Source organism: Gavia stellata, chromosome 1 (genome assembly GCF_030936135.1).
Source record: "Gavia stellata isolate bGavSte3 chromosome 1, bGavSte3.hap2, whole genome shotgun sequence".
Taxonomy (NCBI): domain Eukaryota; kingdom Metazoa; phylum Chordata; class Aves; order Gaviiformes; family Gaviidae; genus Gavia; species Gavia stellata.
This window is the reverse complement of record NC_082594.1, coordinates 98165061-98182844: the sequence shown is the minus strand read 5'-3', so window position 1 is coordinate 98182844 and position 17784 is coordinate 98165061. Positions and strand designations below refer to the sequence as shown.

Here is a 17784-nt window from a genome sequence, read left to right as displayed (position 1 = left end):
TGATCCCACTCAATGGAATTGCTTGGACTTTGATGATGCCTTGAATTCCATTTCAGGCTCAACCTTCTAGGGGTTGTCTGAGCTTCTTTAGAGCTATTGTTTTCAGTTTGTGACCAGCGTTATGATTTGGAAGAAGATCTAAGGCTCTACTCCTTAGACCTCGTAGAGAATGGAACTGAAATTCTGCACAGAATGAGCCTTTGTAGGGACCATCTGTTTTCTAGGGTGGTGGATGAGTAACCTGGTCTCTCTCTTTCTCCCCATCTTCCATGTTCTGACTGCAAAATGCTGTTTTGACTTGAACATGATCCCTCTGCTACTTCTACTCTTTTGTGCCTGTTCTTTAATAAAGGCATTGTATAAATCTCTTCCAGTTCTGCACAGGGAAACAACAGGAACAAAATAATCCCAAGACTTATAGGCAACGTAAATTCTTCTTACTGGGTTTCATAGCATCAAGAAATTTACTAATTGCCAGCTTGACCAATCAGTTTAGAAGTGCCTGTTGCTCAGTTTGAGAAACGAGCCATTTTTTCTCAGAGGATGTTACTGAAATAAGGCTAAGGTTGCTCATACTGTATCCCAGCATCAGTTCACAAATTTTAAGGCCAGAAGAAATCACTGTAGTTTTTATGTGGCTAATTTTCTGCAAAGGCTTTTCTCTGTGAGGAAGTTTTTCTTCTCTTTTGTTTACTTGAACATTGTAGTCAGAATCCCATAGGACCACTTTTGTAGAATTGGGCCCAGATGATACTTACTGTCTAAATTGATCAATCAAGGCTCTGACAAAAATAATTACTTAACAGTTTAATTGCTTCTAACAAGGGTTAATCATAATGTTTTGTGGAGCTGCCTCTTAGGACAGCAGAAGACATCTTTAACAAGATTATTTATTTCTGCACTCATTTGTTCACATCCTGGAGAATGGCAGAGTTTGGTTATCCTTACAATATGGATAAAGCACAAATAAACTGTGATTCTAGCATTGCCTGGGAAGTTAGTGGCTATGCAAAAAGCATGACTCTCCCATCTTCCTCCCAAGCTCTTTGATTTTCAGAATGACCTTTTTTTCAAATATGCTTTTATCAGATACTTGAGTGATTGCTTAGGTCAGATTTTACTCAGTTACCTACTGCACAGACATATGTGATGCTTGTGATTTGAACATTATAGTTTGACTTAAACTTTCCTGACTGGGTTGAAAGAAGTTGTTGAATTGGCACATTGGGATATTGTGCCTGAGACATCCACTGTAACTGGTTGTTGTGCTTCAGACCAGTTCAAAATCAAATTCCATTGTATTGCTTTCCAGGTATCTGCTCATCTGAAACTTCAAGAGAAAGATGAAGGCAGGAGAGAAATGGTATGTATACTGTCCATCAAACTGAGAAGTTTTTGGGATGCCAAAGAGGTCCATGAAGTGAGCTCTATAAAGCAGACATTTTTATCTAACATTGAATTGCATTGGACTTGTAATGATAGAATAAATCATAACCTCAAAGTTGACAGGTATCATTATGAGGGAATGTTTACTACAGTCTCTATGAAAGTTGCTTTTCCTATGAGACTGAGTAGATAATTGTAAAAGGTCTACTGAAATAAATTCTTAGGTTTTGTAGGATTCCTTTTAATGTACCTTAGCACCTTAGATTCTCTTACATGCATGTCTGAGGGCTCAGGCATCTCATGTGTGGCGAGGTAAATTAGTCACATCTGGCAATGGTGAGTGTAAGGCCTTAATTTTTCCAAGGACTAATGAAAAACTCAGCAGTTCTTGTAACTGCTGCAGAAATTTCTGTGCTCACATTCAAAAGCGTTGATCTTTATGGCTGTGCTGGTGGGTGTATTGTTGCACTGGACAAGTTAATGCAGTTGCAGTTAAGATACAGACTAATGTATTTTGAAGCTGTGTTGGGTGAAGGTTTGGACAAGTAGGAAACCAGGCTAAAACATGCACTTATTTTTTCTGAAACACTGGGAGTGAGTTGCACAATTTACTCTTGCACATTTGCTGTACTGTCCTGCTTCTGCCTGCAGCTGACATATGACTTTCCTGAATGGGAGAGAAGTCCTGATGTGGTTTTGCCTATGGAGACCTATAACCCAGATGGATCTGCACTAGGAATGGTGCTTCTCTCACCCATCTGATTGCCACAATTCCTCCCCGTCATTTGTTCTGACACAGGGCTGTCCTTTTAAATAAAATACCTTGGAGGTGTGTGACCTGACAAAGCGGCTTCTGACATGTTAGCTTGTGCATGAGGCGGCTTTGTCAGCTGAATTTGGTTACCTCAGTTACACGTTAAAGAGCTGGAAACGTGCCCTTTCTGCACATTTATTCTGCACTTAAAATGTCTGGGCCTGTGTATTCCTAAGGACACTCAGAGCTCAGGTGTCTGTCTCTGCTCAGGTGGAGTTACCAGAGCATGCCGAAGCCTAGGAGAGGAACACTTTGGTGTTTCAAAACCATATATGCCCAGGGAGGATAATGTCTGAAGCTAAATGTAAACAAAAAATCACAGCACTGGTGAAAGCAGAGGTGGTTCAGGTTGTTGAGAGTCGTGAAAAGTGAAACAGTAGCTCAGAAAGTGTTTGGAAGTGTTTTGGCTGGCCTTAAACTATGTTTCAATCCAGCATAAGACAGCACCAACAAGGAGACAGTTTGATCTCTCATACACTGCCTCCTCGAGGAGGAAGCCTCTGTTATGTAGGGGTTATGCTGAGGGCTAATGGGGCTTATGTTATAACGTGGCCCCATGGGTAACATTTGAGATCTACCTTCCAAGAAAGCTGGCTGCTCCTTCTACCTTTGTTAGGGACATGTATGTTACTCTGGACAAGTCTTGTAGTGGCTTAACGACTCAGTTGTCCCACCAATGAAAAGGGAGTTGCTATTAGTATAGGAAGCTCTCAATGTTTTTGCTATACTTACTCCTGTAAAATTCAAGTTCGGGGCACTCCATGATTTTTTGGTGTTCTTTTTAATAAAAAGAAAAAGGGGTGAGATTTTCATTTTCGTGCACTTTGTGTTCCCAAAGCTATGCACTGAGGACACCCTCTGTGGGCAGATTAGGAAATCATGCAGGTGACTGGAAGAAGTCACCTTGCAGGACTCAGCTGAAACCAAGCTGTGCAGGAGGAAGAAGATGAAGGGACACAGTAGTGGGAGTGGAGCTTGGCCATGAGAAAGTTGTGGTCTGCTGTCTCACCAACATGAGAGGCTTCCTGCTCTTCCCCAGATGCCGGTTTAATTCCTTCTTTTTTTATCTGATGGAGGCCTGAACTTGTCTTGTTGGACTTGATCATTTCAGAGGCATCTTTTATTCTAGTAAAAGATGCCTCTGACAGTAGCTGGCGTGTGATTCTTAAGCAGAGGTTTATAAAGAAGGTGAAACTGCTTCTGACCCACCTGATGAGAAGTATACCTCTTGCCTGAAATGTGAAAACTATGGCAACTTCAAAGGTAGAGCAGCCATTTTTGTGTCTGTCTTTTGTCTGTATTTATTTCCAAATTGGAACATTTGGCATTTCTTCAATCTCAGAGAATCCTTGAAAATCAGAAAGAGCTTCAGAGAGGGAAACTTACAGGAATCAACATGTTTGGTAGCGTAAAATTGCTTTGATTCTCTCAAATACTTTTTTTTTTTAATAAGCTAAACACAGATTTTTTTATTGGAAAAATACATTTGTTTATAAACAGCTGGTAATTTTATTTGTACTTTGAAAGTCTTAATTCATTTACACTTTAGTAAGTTAGGCCAAGCAAGTTAATTCACTTGTTCACACTGTCACTGTAATTACAAACAGCTCTTTGAGGAAAAACCTGTGCTGTATGCATTTATTCAACACGTGTTAGAAGGGCAGTCATTTTCTAGTTAGTGTTACTCACCTGTGCTGGACTAGATCATTCATTTTACTGTTGTAGATTGTAAGGTAAATGTTTATCATAGATAAATTTTATGAATTTATGCACTTGTGTTAGCAAGATTACAGATGCTTGTTTAAAACAGGGACAACTGAAAAATCCTCCAGTGAACCATAGTTTATGTTTCTAGCTGACCTAGCTTGTGCTGCCCATGTCCCATAGCATCCTTCCTAGAGATAAAGGGAAGGAGGTAGTTGGGCTTTTCTCTCTGAGAACAAGGGTTAGTGAGTTTTGTTCTTTCTTCACCCCCTCCCACTGAGAGAGCTAGCTCCTGGAAATCAAAATCAAGACAAGTGAAGGGTCAGGCACTGGTTGGTCTAAACAATTTTTACTATGTTAGCCACCCTTTCTGGAAAAATCCCTCCATCCAAGCAACTATTACTTTAAAAAATGATGGGCTCCTTCTCCTATACTTCAGTGAAGTATTAAACGTCTGGGCTTTTGTTCTACCTTTTAAGTGGTAGATTTTTTAATTGCATGAGCAATATAGCTTGGATTCACTCATTTTTATGTCCATGTTTTTACTGATGCCAAAGAGCTATTTTCCTTACATAGGGCTACCAGGCCAGATTTACAGTCACTGAAACAGAAGATTTCATAGCGGCTGGGATTGTTCTCCTTTGGCTCCAAAGACCCTGGGACAAGCTGTGCCCTTCCTGAGGCTGTGCCTTGAGGAAATCCCAAACATCTGAGAGTATGTGTGACAACTGAATTGGGTCTGAGGAGAATGAAAACACTTAAAATCAATGGCCACACTTTAAAGAGCAGACTGTGAAGAACAGATAAGAGCAGGTCATTGCTCTATGGAAACCACTGATTTTTTTATACAATTCTCCAGTTCCTTGTAAATACAGCCTAGAAATTCTACTGAAAGCAGCTTCTTGCTTTCACTGTGTAATAGCTCCTCACATGCTGCACAGCTCTTTTGAGAACGGTACCATATCCAAGGTGCTATAGAAGAACTGATTTCCACTCCGTTTTCACAGGCAAGGCTTCCTTACTGAGACAGGTCATGTGGGACAAGCAAGTAGAATTTGGGTCAAAGTAGTAAATGGTAGCCTGTTAAGCCCCACTGAATCTAGTAAATGCTACATTCGATGGAGAAGAGCTTCGGTGTATGGATGGTGAAACAAAGTCATGAGCTAGTTCACATTCTCCATGAAAATCAGTAAAGAGGCTTTTCTTTTGTGCTAACAAATTCAAATGACGCATTGTTGTGTTTCCTCTAGGTAAAGGAAATATTGACAGCTCTTGGTTTGCTGACATGTGCCAATACGAGGACTGGGAGTCTTTCTGGAGGCCAGAGAAAGCGTCTTGCCATTGCTTTGGAGCTGGTGAACAATCCTCCTGTCATGTTTTTTGATGAACCAACCAGGTACTTCAAGGCCAAAAATTAAAGATACACAAATATTGCTTTATATAGTAGAACAGTGCTGCAGAAAAGTTATTCACCGCAAAGTCCTTGGAAAAGGCTCATTTTGTGTTGCCTGTAAGTACTGAATAAGGCCACAAGAAATAATTTGATTTGGGTACTTAGTGCCTTGGGTCACTGCTGTAACTGCCAGACCATGGGACTATAAATAATTTTTAAGGGAGACACAAACTGAAACAGGAAGGAAGAGAGAGAGGAAAATATTTTCAGATTGTGGCATGAGTTTTCTTTTTCAACCAAAGATAACTTGAATATAAGCATTTTAAAGTGTGACTTTTAATAATGAATGTAACATATTTAGAATCAAATTCTGTGATCAGTCTAGGAGGAGGCTGGGAGAGCTATGAATATGTATCTATTCATTAAAGTTGGGAGCAGTTAAATCTGTAGTCCTAAAATGTAGAAGTCCTTTAAAGCAGCTTTGAGAATACTCTGTTTTTCATTCTCAGGCATGCTTCCAACTTAATTAAAAGACTGATGGAGAAATACAAGCATAAGGTTGGCATATGATAAAATTAAACTGCTACAGAGAAAATTTATAAAATGATAATAGTGAGACACCAAAGTAGCAAGTATGTGTGCTAGTTTTGAGTAGTGCCTATGGACCTGGGGATAACAAGCTTCTTTTTTTTTATTCAGCGGCTTGGATAGTGCATCATGTTTTCAGGTTGTCTCTCTGATGAAGGCTTTAGCCCAGGGTGGCAGGTCCATCATCTGCACGATTCACCAACCCAGTGCTAAACTGTTCGAGTTGTTTGATCAGGTATTACTCTCAAACTCTGTCTCTTTATGTGTGGTTTAGGTAGGTTATATGTTCAAGGCTACACTCTTTAAATAAAACCATGAATAATTCTAGTCTATGGTTCCAAATCAAATAAAGAAATAAATAAGAGCAAAATATACTTTTTGATTATGTTTTTTTCTTCTTCTTCTCCGCCTGTTTCCATTATTTACATGTAATGTTTTAAAGAATCTGCCTGGTACGTGTGTGAAATCATGATTATCTCACTTGTGATTTTCATGCCTTCACCCACCACTGCTCCTGGGCACAGGGCTGTCAGTAAAGTAAATTAGAGTAATTTAAGAGCAAGAGCGCTTTAGTGCCAACATCTGCAATGTTGTTAGTATACATTCTCATCCTAGCTACACAGGTGTAAATTCAGAAGAATTTATTCATGTGAAATAATAGTAATTGAAACGAAGTCAGTTGGAGATCTTTTCTCCAACCTAACAACAGGATGTGGACCATGCATGTTTAGGTTAGATTTAAATTCACTTTCACAGAATCACAGAATCATTAAGGTTGGAAAAGACCTGTAAGATCATCAAGTCCAACCGTCAACTAACCCCACCATGCCCATTAAACCATGTCCCACAATGCCTCGTCCATACGTTCCTTGAACACCTCCAGTGATGGTGACTCCACCACTTCCCTGGGCAGCTTATTCCACTGTCTCACCACTCTCTCAGTAAAGAAATTTTTCCTAATATCCAGCCTGAACCTCCCCTGGTGCAACTTGAGGGCATTTCCTCTTGTCCTGTCGCTAGTCACTTGGGAGAAGAGACCAACACCCACCTCTCTGCAACCCCCTTTCAGGTAATTGTAGAGAGTGATAAGGTCTCCCCTCAGCCTCCTCTTCTCCAGACTAAACAACCCCAGTTCCCTCAGCCGCTCCTCATAAGACTTGTGCTCCAGACCCCTCACCAGCTTCGTTACCTTCTCTGGACACACTCCAGCACCTCAATGTCCTTCTTGTAGTGAGGGGCCCAAAACTGAACACAGAATTCAAGGTGCGGCCTCACCAGTTGTTAGGAGATTTAAATTAGACCTGTGAGAACGAAGAGAAAACCTATTACACCATAGGTGAACAATCTCTTGCAGATTGCCAGTCTGGCAAGGAGGTTTATTTAAACTCAATAGTGTGGCTAAAAGCACGAATAATCAATCTGTTTCCCATTGCTGTGCTGCTCCACCTCTCCTTCCATTCCTGCATTCACCAGCGTCGTCTTCCAGCCCAAAATATCCGTAACGTGTGGAAATTAGATGGCTCGGCTCTACAGTTTCTTTTCTATTTTCAGCATGTGTCTAAGGCTGGAATTAGTCTGTGTCTGTGTTAATGTGCTTCAAGCCCTGGAGGGAGTGTTTGCAGAACTCAAACCTTAAGCATTTCATTTTCCATTAGTTGTAATTCCATGCAAAAGTAGTTCCAAGTGGTGACAAATCTTCCCAAGGTGTTCTTTCCACAGTGACAGGAAAAGGTCGTTAGGTTCATGGATTGCTGTCCTACAGAGAGCAGGTTCAAATATTTTGATATTATTTCACATTTTTCTTTTTTCTTTTTTTTTTTTTTTCCTTTTCTGTGCTTTGTTTTCCAGCTCTATGTTTTAAGTCAAGGTCAATGCATTTACCGTGGGAAGGTATTAAACCTAGTCCCTTACTTGAGAGATTTGGGTTTGAATTGCCCAACCTACCACAATCCAGCAGATTTTGGTAAGGACCATTTGAATAGTTTATTTAATTTATTTTGTATTTGATTAGCACCTTCAGGGTAATGGGGACCATGGTGTGTTTTATACTTTTGTACGTATATACCAAAATTCAAAATAAAATTATTCAGATTTTTTCTAAGTAATTTGAATGCCATCTAGTGGTAAAATTTAGTGAGTATTTCTCTCTGGTGGCAGTTGAGGTCCAGGAAATGAAAGATAAAACATACCCTTTAGTGTTTCATAGTAATTAACCTTAGTGGCTTTTCAAAGTGGCTCCAATATTCTGGTTTTTTATCTTGAACAATACCACTGTGGTATTGTACAGCTAATAGCATTGAGGATTTCTTCATTGTTATTTCTTAATTCCAAAGAAGCAGTAAGGACCGCAAAAATAGACTTTGTCATTTTTTATTACCGACACTATCCCATATGCACTGCCTTTCCTCTAAAATGGTTCATTTAACTTCCAGGATGAAGAGAACTCTCTGAAGATTTATAGAAAGATACATTTAAATTATTATGTGTGTAAACATATGAATTTGCATGTGGCATTTTAGAGCCTGTTCTAGACAAAGCTCCTGTTTCTTTCAATGCTACAGAATCAAGGGGGTGTAGTAATAATAAGGCTTGCAACTAGTCAGTAGTGTAAACCAGTAACTTACCTTCTGTTTTTTGTAGTTATGGAAGTAGCATCTGGTGAATATGGAGACCAGAACAGCCGGCTGGTAAGGGCAGTACGGGAGAGGTTATGTGACACAGACTACAAAAGAGATGTTGGTGGTGAGAATGAGTTGAATCCCTTCCTCTGGCACCGGCCTTCTGAAGAGGTATTTTGTATATCACAACTAATGGACATGGTTTGAGACTGGAGGGGGAGGAAGAGAATTTAAACCCTTGGTCAATGGAGGAGGTTTCTGGGCACATTCAGCTGATGAGAGTGGGGTTTTGTGAATGAAAACTAAGCAAGATACTGCAAAGAAAGAAGTTTATTCTTTTATGTGTTTCCGCAGGATTCCTCCTCCACAGAAGGCTGCCACAGCTTCTCTGCCAGCTGCCTAACCCAGTTCTGTATCCTCTTCAAAAGAACTTTTCTCACCATCATGAGGGATTCGGTAAGACCGTCTTTATAATAACTTTTGTAGCCAAAAGGTCTATTCATTTCGTTGTGAGGTAGTGTAATACGCCTTAAAGGTCCTGTCCAACAGCCAATGCATGAAGATCATCACAGAATTTCAAAGGAAAGAGACTGATCTTTCAGTCTTGCTATTAAGTGTACTGTCTTCATTGTGAACAACAGTTTTCTTCAGAGGAGCTCAGAAGCATCTGACCTAAAAGCCTAAAGCTTCAATCCCCTCTGTGCTGGCAGGTCCCTTATACAGTTATTTATCCTACTGAAAAGTGAGTGAGAAGTTGTACTGGTGTGTCACAAAATTAGTTTTTCCAGAAAATTCAGGGTGGCAGAGATAATAATTTCAGTGTGATGTAAGGTTAATACTTAAAGTCTTTATTTTTGAGACAGAAAATTGGCTAATAAAAATTTTGCTTCTCTGAAAAGGGAACATTTCTGTTTTCAGACATTTAATACCAAGATGAAGTAAGTATCATAACGAAACGCTTCATTCCCAAGGAAGAAAGCCATACTTTGATCTTTTTTCTTAAAAATAAACAACCCCCTTCAAAGTCCCAAGCCCTGCAGTTTTCATGTATGTTCATTAAATGTTTTGCATGCCTAGTTTGCATTAACAAAATGCAATGGGACTTTTTTTTTTTGCTCAAGAAATTTTTTCTTATCTCTTAGTAGCTGAGTTTTTTGTGAATTTAAGAGATAGGACTAGTTACATTGTCTGACTGATGCTTTGAAATGTTGTCTAGGTAGGACTGTCCCTTCATTAACACACGTGAGTTAAGGAGATGAGCTTCCTCAACTAGACCTTACATGCACACCTGTCCAAGGGATTCACCTGTGTACAGTATAATTGGTACTGGTTGGCCAAGTGCTTTTCTCTGTGGCAAATTTGCAATTTGATAAATCTGAAGAGGGTTTGTCTGCTGCTTTTTCTGCATATTGGGAGGTTTTCAGTGCTTTACATGAGGGGAGGAAAGACAATATATACATTAATATGTATTAATTTGGCATACCTGTTCTTAGAAAATGGGAAAACCAGACAATATGTCTATACTGGTGGGCACATGGTGGATTCAGATGAGGTAGTTTAGAAACCAAAAGTCGTTGAGCCATGTGGAGCTCAGCATGAGTAAGTTACCCTTGTGGCAGGGTAAGCTGAGCTTCACTGAGCTCCAGATGCTGCAGCTACAGTGCTTTTGCCCTGCACCCAGGCAGGTATACTCTTTAGGACACTACCGTTTGCAGTGTAGACATGTCCACACAGAACTACAGGCCTGGAAGAAACCTGCTGGACCATTGTGTCAAGGCCTCTGCTGTCAGATAACCACAGTGTTCCGTCCCTTTCAGAAATGGAAACGCTGTATTGAATGCCATAGCAAAAGCAATCAGCTATTTTCCCCACTGCTCTGGTTGGGAAGATATGGCAGAAGTATGCAATTCTAGTGGTTAGGAAGCATCTTCTTATTTCCAGACCATATATAGTATGCCCTTTTGTTGCTTTGCCAGCACATTTCTTTGCCATAACTTGTTCTTCTCCCTTGCTGTTTTACATTATAGTGCATTTGTCATTCAAGGATTACTTAAGTTGTTGAATTTTGCCTTCTTGCAATCTGGAATAGTTTGCACATCTGGTCTAGTACCAAATATTTGGTCAAAAATAAATTGACATGTTCATGCGGGAGAGCTCTTGTAATCCAAAGTGTACATACAACTTCACATTCTCCATGTTGCTCAACTAGCTGATCAGAATGTCTTTGGTACGCTTGGAGAGCATATCTCAGAGGTGTGCGAGCACTAATCATAGATCATATGGTCTTCTCCTTGCCTCCACCAAGGAGAAAATGTAACTTACTTTCTGATGCATAAATTGAAGAACAATGTTGTTTTTAAGATTTTTATTCCTGCTCAACTGTAAAGGCTTGCAGTTGTTGCAAATTTTATTACTTCTTCTGTTCTTCCATACCTCTTCTAGGAATACTGTATTGCAGAGAAAGCACAGGAGGCTAATTTATGCCTGATTAGGTTAGTTTGGTCTATACAAGCCTGAAATACCTTTTCTGCCTTTCTTCTGTTATGGGAAGTTTATCTTCTAGTCAGAGAGAAAGTCTCCTTCTCTGGCTGAATAAGGACCAACGCCTTCATGACATTGTCAGACAGTAAGATTTCAGGTTGCAGCATTTGCAGTTTCTACCTGTGTTTACAGGAAGAAATTTTCTATACTGTAATAGCTGTGTGTCTGATTGACACTGGGAAGCTCATTACAGTAAGTTTTTCTTAGCTGAAGCCCAGTTTGCCAGTAGGAAATGAACATTTCTATGTAAGTTCTTCTGGACATAAGCACTCTTTTTTTGCAATCTGTATATCTGATTTCAGTCATATTGCCATATTGTTTTTGAGCTCAGACTTTCTGATCAGAAATACTACTCTTTCCTTGCTTGTAGGTCCTGACACACTTGCGTATCACCTCACACATTGGCATTGGACTGCTCATCGGCTTGCTGTACTTAGGCATTGGCAATGAAGCTAAGAAAGTCCTCAGCAACTCCGGCTTCCTCTTTTTTTCCATGTTGTTTCTTATGTTTGCTGCGCTCATGCCAACTGTTCTTACATGTGAGTACCAGTCATACTGTTACATCAGTGGACAAGGAGATTGCAGTAAGCTGGGAGGGTATTCTAATATATCTGTTTCGTAGAAGGTAACGTTTGACTTGTGCTTCTACATCTGAGACAGGTATGGGGATAAATCTTGCACTCACTAAACTGTAGAGGCAAACAGAGATAGGTTGTCCAGGGGCACCTCTCTCGTCCCAGTTTTGCCAGTGTTTCTCAACCCGGACAGTTCACTGTTACAGTCCTGGCCTGGAATTTCCCCTTGTACCAGTGCATCTCAGCCGTGTCATGAGCTTGTCGTTGGTCTTAGGGATGATGTAATAGTTTCTCTAGGACTTCTAAGTCATGACTGCTACGTAAGATCAGCGTATTGATGTGTCAGAAGCAAACTCCTGCAGCATGGACTGTTTCATACTTCCTCTGGGAGCGCTGTTACTTTAGATTCCCTGTTGGACCAAAAGGAATAACCAGGTTCTCTAAGTTTTGACACCACTTTTAATTCAAAAAGCCTCTTTAAGGGAAGTTCAGATCATCTGAGTAGACTGGTACGTAGTCTAAACAGTGAGCAGCTCTCAGGGCTGACCTCTTACAGTTCATTACAAATCATTGAGATTATTGCTGGTCTGTCAAAGGCCTTGGAGTTCCAGTCCCACTATGGGACTGCAGCAGTGCAGGATTAGATGTGGATAAACCATGCTACTATGTGCAACAATATTGCACACTGACAACCTAACTTACTAATTTGTGTTCTCTTTAGTTCCTCTTGAGATGGGAGTATTTCTTAGAGAGCATCTGAACTACTGGTACAGCCTGAAAGCCTACTATCTCGCCAAAACCATGGCTGATGTTCCTTTTCAGGTATATGCTCTACTCTTCAATAAAACAAGAACCATTTAACTTCATGGCAAGTCCACTTGCCAAGAAGATTAGTACTGGTATTTTATCCATCTGGATAGTGGAGAAACTGTCCGTATGTGTGTGCTGAAGCTTCAGGTCCAAATCGGAAGCACCCTAAGAGTAAACAGCAGGACTTCACAAAAGCCAAGACCTGACCCAATATTTGTTTAATAAACAGATAACCATCTTCACGTTTTTTGCAGAAGGGGAGGTGAAAAGAGCTGTAAGTGAGTGGGATCTGTTTTCTAATGCCCAAGTAGCAAGATAAATACCACTGTCTGTGGCAGATGTGTTTATTCTCTTCGGCCATGCCTGTCATGTAATGGAAAGGCTGAGAGGTGTGGATTAACTAGAACTCCCCATGTTTTTATCTTATTCAGCGTAACAGTGAATGTTTGGCTTTAATGGACTAACTCCAAGTACATCTCCTTGCAGATCATGTTTCCTGTGGCTTACTGCAGCATCGTGTACTGGATGACTTCACAGCCCTCTGATGCACTCCGATTTGTCCTCTTCGCAGCCTTGGGAACCATGACATCCCTGGTGGCTCAGTCACTGGGTCTTCTCATAGGTGCAGCCTCTACATCCCTCCAGGTACTGATAGTGTTTTGTGATCTCACAGGAACCCTGCTGTCTCTGAACACTGGCTGCTTACTGTGACTGCTGCTGTGTCCCCAAGACATTTGTTGAGAAATGACAGGCAAAAAGTTGTCTTGGTCTGATATAGCTACTTGATGCTTCCCACTAGCATCAACTTAAACAACATATACACGCAGTGGATGTGAGGCTGTGAAGTTCCTTTCCCATCTGAATGGGGCTGTACCTGCCCCTGCTTGAGTGGGTTGTCACTTGGTATTCATCCCAGGCTGAGCAGGTCCTAGAAACTGCAGGACTGATGCATTTCTATGCATCTACAAAGTGGAGGTAGGCCGTGAGGATCAGTAGCTCATGAGAGGGTTCTTCCATACACATACAGAAAGGTTGCAGGAGTCAAGGTAGGAAAAGGCTTGCCCAGAAACTGAACTTCTGCAGAGGGAGGGAGAGAAGCAGCTGTTGGCATGACTGTCACACTGGAAGCTGGCCATATAACTCCATTCTGCTTCCTGGCAGATGTTCTGAGGTGACCATTCCATAGCAGAACTGTTTCCTGGTGCCTGAGACAACAGATGATATTGACATTAATATGCATTGATGCTATCAAGATTTCTGCAGTAAAAGACTTGATTCCCTCTCTGTGCCACCCTGTGGAGACCAGCATAGCCCTGTTATGTGATCCCTGTGCTTCTGCTCTCCCCAGAGATACCTATATGGCCCTTTGCCCTGGAGGGGATATAGAGAGGACAGGCTAGAGTTGGGTCAAGATCTGTCTTCCCCACCAAAGCCACCCAGTTGGAGATGTTTCTTACCCTCTTCACAAAGTTTTAAGACCAGCTGAAGCTACTGTTCATGAGGGGTTAATGAGGAGGGAGGTCTGTGTGTCCTCAGTGGGGAGTGAGTGTGGAAGGGTAATATTTAGAAAGAGGAGTCTCATACTCAGAGAATCAAGGGAATCACAGTGCCCATCTTGCTCTGTAAACTTCATGGTGGGTTCAAGTCCTTCAAAGGACAGATCCCAGCACAGCAGCATTGTCAACTAGTAGAAGCGTTTAGGAAGAGGAGAGCGATGCGTTTTCCTCCACTAACAGCATCTAACCTCGCCTTTACAAGAAATCTCATCCAAAAAAAATCAGTAATTTCCTAGTATTTGGAACTGTGATAATTTTGGGGAGTAGCATTATAAGAAGGACTTGAATGGTATCGCTCTCCACTGCCTAAAGACTAAGTTTGCACTGTCTATTTGTGTTTGGCACAGAACAGAGGATTTGCCATAAGGAAAGTCTGCTCTTTTGAAGGCTGTTTTCCTCACTGGACGTCAGGACATCAGATAAAAGAGCAAGTTCATTTTTATTTTTTTCCCTGGTTGTCTGACAAGAGACTGTCTATTCCTTCTCTTCACAGGTGGCCACTTTTGTGGGTCCAGTTACTGCCATCCCGGTGCTTCTGTTCTCCGGGTTTTTTGTCAGCTTTGATACCATCCCAACATACCTCCAGTGGATGTCCTACATTTCCTATGTCAGGTACTGCCTAGGGAGGCCATTAATCTCCTATCTGGAAATGCTGTTCATTTGCCTTTGCTTGTTTGGTTGGTTATTTTGGGTGCCAAAGAGACTATGTCACAGCACATTCTTTTAGAGTCTAAATGTATGATGTATACCACATTATCTTACTGCATTTTATATTGTATATGATGTGAAATAAATAGGAACATTCAGTACAGATTATCGGCCACAAGTCCACGTCAGTTGCCTTGAATTCAGTGGGATTGCACAGCATGCAGGTCTTCCTGGATTTTGCAGTTGGATTTCTGAAATAATAGGGGTAGTATACCCAACTGAGAAATTGATGCCAGTGCCCCATTTTGGAAGAAAATATTGTATAAATCACTGCTGTATCCTAGGTAGACTTGTTGGATAAAGACCTGTTTTTAAGTTTTGCAGTAGCATTGCCACAAGAAGCATGGGATTTGTGTCATCTCTAATCTAAACTAGTGTTTTAAGAACCATAGGCACCTTATATCCTATCTATGCCTGTCACTCTCGCTGTCTGAGACAGCTATCTTAAGATGGGATGATTGCCATCAGGAAACCTCTGGAGACTAGCACGGTGGGATAGTTTAGACTAGACACTTAAATGTTTATAGCTGAAATTAGGTGAGGTGAATTTTCCCATCCCCCTTTTCCCCACCCTGCCCAAACTGCACTACTATTACTGAGAAAACCTGAGCTAAAATATCCTCTCATTTGGCAAGTGAGGTGTTAACAGACACCTATCAAAGATTAAGAGACCACACCCCCTGAATTAGTAGCTAGAATTCAAGATGAGGCCTTAAGCCATTGTCTAGCCTGTGTGGGGTTTCCTGAAGCAGAGGCCGCTATTGTACGCATGGGATCCATGATGGTGTATCTACTCGCAAAGTCAAATCCTAAGTGTACCCAGTGCCAGGGGAGACTTGGGAACTGTGCATTGTCAGTGAAACTGTAGCACATGGAAGGAAGTAGAAGAGATGGTCTAGATTTATGCCAATTTTAATATATTTCTAACTTCAAATCGTAATTGTATCCCCATTGCTTAGTGTCAAAAAATGGAATTAATGATGTCACTTTTAAAAGGGGAATTTCTGAGTACGAAATTAGTCTGCTTTGTATTTTAACATTTTTCTTTGGAGAAATTGCACTATACATTAACTGGAAGCAGTTACAGGCAAAACTTCTGTCTTTGTTCAGTCTTATGTAAAATGCCAGTGACATGTCATTTGCTTGTTTGTAACAGGGATAGAACTTGCCCCGAGACACATGTATCAGAATGATATTGAACCCCTCAGTGTTTCCAGCCGAGCTCTCATAGGGATTGTATTGTTGGTGGAGTACTTCTAAACAGATCATCAGGACTTTTCCTTGTAATCCATCCTTCTTCTTTCCAGATACGGGTTCGAAGGAGTTATTCTCTCCATCTATGGACTGGATCGAGAGGATCTGCATTGTGACAAAGATGACACTTGCCATTTTCAAAAATCAGAGGCCATTCTGAGAGAACTGGATGTAGAAAATGCCAAACTTTACCTGGACTTCATTGTTCTTGGAATTTTCTTCTTCTCTCTGCGCCTAATTGCCTATTTTGTTCTCAGATACAAAATCCGAGCAGAGAGGTAAAGGAAAAACAGCTAAAACAATGCAGTAGGAAGATCTTTAGACATGCAATAGAGGGCACTTGACATTGTCTCACTGCGGCAGGCCAGTCTCCGGTGCCCAGCTAGATGCTGTTACGACTTAGCCCATAGAGAACCACAGTGGGATAGTGGACATATAGTGTTAAACCAATCAGTCCAGTTGGGTTGGGTCATGTTTTCATTACACTTTCTAGTTTTAACTAGGAAGAAGAAATAGAAGGGAATTTTACACCAGAGAATATCAATACTGAGGCAATGTAACTGTAATAAAAATACCTGGCTGCAGGAACTTTACTTATGAAAAACAATTTCGTGATAAGGTATTACTAGTCCTGCTGGCCAGAATAGTATAATGTCATCTATAGGTGACAAGGTAATGAGATGCAAAATGGGGAACGCAAAGAAAATAGGATTCTCTCATCTTTTTAAATTCAGAGTTTCATCTTTGCAGTTTTCTATGTGTTATTTTGCAACTCTTTTCCACAGAATTACCCTTTCTGGCCAAAAGTCTGTAAATGTATTAATTAATAACGTAAAGAGATCTTTTTAATATGGATACTTTTTTAAGACAAACCTACAGTGATTCAAGTCATTATTTTTGTTTCTGTCTAAATTTAGAATTCTGGTGCTTTACTTGTCGAGCTGGTCTCATACCTGAAAATTGTAATGATAGGAGGAAAAGGCAGATTCTGAATCTGCACTCAACCTGTGGTCCATATCTGGAAGCAACAACAGATAGCAGAGGCAGTTAGACATGTTCAAGCTGTTGCTGAATGATTGAAAAAAATGGTTTTTTGCAGTGTCTTTTAAATCCTCGATATTTGTGGTATTTAAAATACTAGCTCTGCTCATTATCTGTTTGATCTACCTCCTGCGAATGAAAAAGTCAAAGCACTCTGAGGCTCATTTTTTTTTTAAATTGTGACAGCAGAATCTATCCTTAAAACCTGAGCGATTGTTAAAGCCCGATGGAGTGCAAGAGCTATCCACAGCTCAAAGCTTGGGGTATTGTGTTAAAACACTTGCGACTGCCTCGTATGGCAATGATCATTGTATCTGCAACACACTACTTGTAGGACTCTGCTGAAAATATACAAATGACCTGTAATACTGCAGGTCTAATTATGCCAAGCAGTTTTGTTCTCATAGCGATGTCTACATGCGCGACATAGGAATTAATAGCTAATTGATCTAAACACCAATGAAACCGTTAAAAGAAGCATGCATTTGTTTTGCATATCTCATCTTTGTAAACTTGGCAGGGGGAATTCTGGTTCCAAGTTGATGTGAATTTTGTCACTGATATTCATGGGTTTGGATTTTCAACCCAAAATGAAATTATGGGGCTCATACTCATGTTGGACACCTTGGTGAACTTCTGTGCAAATTCCACTACCTTCTGCCAGTACTGTGCGTTTACCTTAGTGTCACAGACGTCCGAGTCAGACCTACAAATTCTGTAAATGCACTGCTCCTATCAGGATGCTGAAGTCTTGTAGATAGGATGTCAGCAAACCATTCAGGAGTTCAGCAGCTCA

At 40.7% G+C, this 17784-nt stretch overlaps 1 protein-coding gene across 5 annotated transcripts in view; it reads left to right on the top strand.

Moving 5' to 3' along the window:
* The window catches only part of ABCG1 (ATP binding cassette subfamily G member 1), a 54992-nt gene extending 38737 nt beyond the window's left edge, over positions 1 to 16255 (top strand). For 2 of the 5 annotated variants that reach the window (XM_059817460.1, XM_059817452.1), the window contains 11 exons: positions 1313 to 1363; positions 5155 to 5300; positions 5997 to 6120; positions 7734 to 7848; positions 8526 to 8674; positions 8858 to 8959; positions 11415 to 11583; positions 12341 to 12441; positions 12916 to 13074; positions 14479 to 14597; positions 16001 to 16255. In XM_059817460.1, coding sequence (XP_059673443.1) covers positions 1313 to 1363; positions 5155 to 5300; positions 5997 to 6120; positions 7734 to 7848; positions 8526 to 8674; positions 8858 to 8959; positions 11415 to 11583; positions 12341 to 12441; positions 12916 to 13074; positions 14479 to 14597; positions 16001 to 16229 — 1464 coding nt within the window. In that variant the 3' untranslated portion in view covers positions 16230 to 16255. Of the gene's footprint in view, positions 1 to 1312; positions 1364 to 5154; positions 5301 to 5996; positions 6121 to 7733; positions 7849 to 8525; positions 8705 to 8832; positions 8960 to 11414; positions 11584 to 12340; positions 12442 to 12915; positions 13075 to 14478; positions 14598 to 16000 lie in introns of all 5 variants that reach the window. The other 3 variants (XM_059817443.1, XM_059817477.1, XM_059817468.1) reach the window with 3 other exon arrangements.
* Positions 16256 to 17784: the final 1529 nt, after the last annotated feature.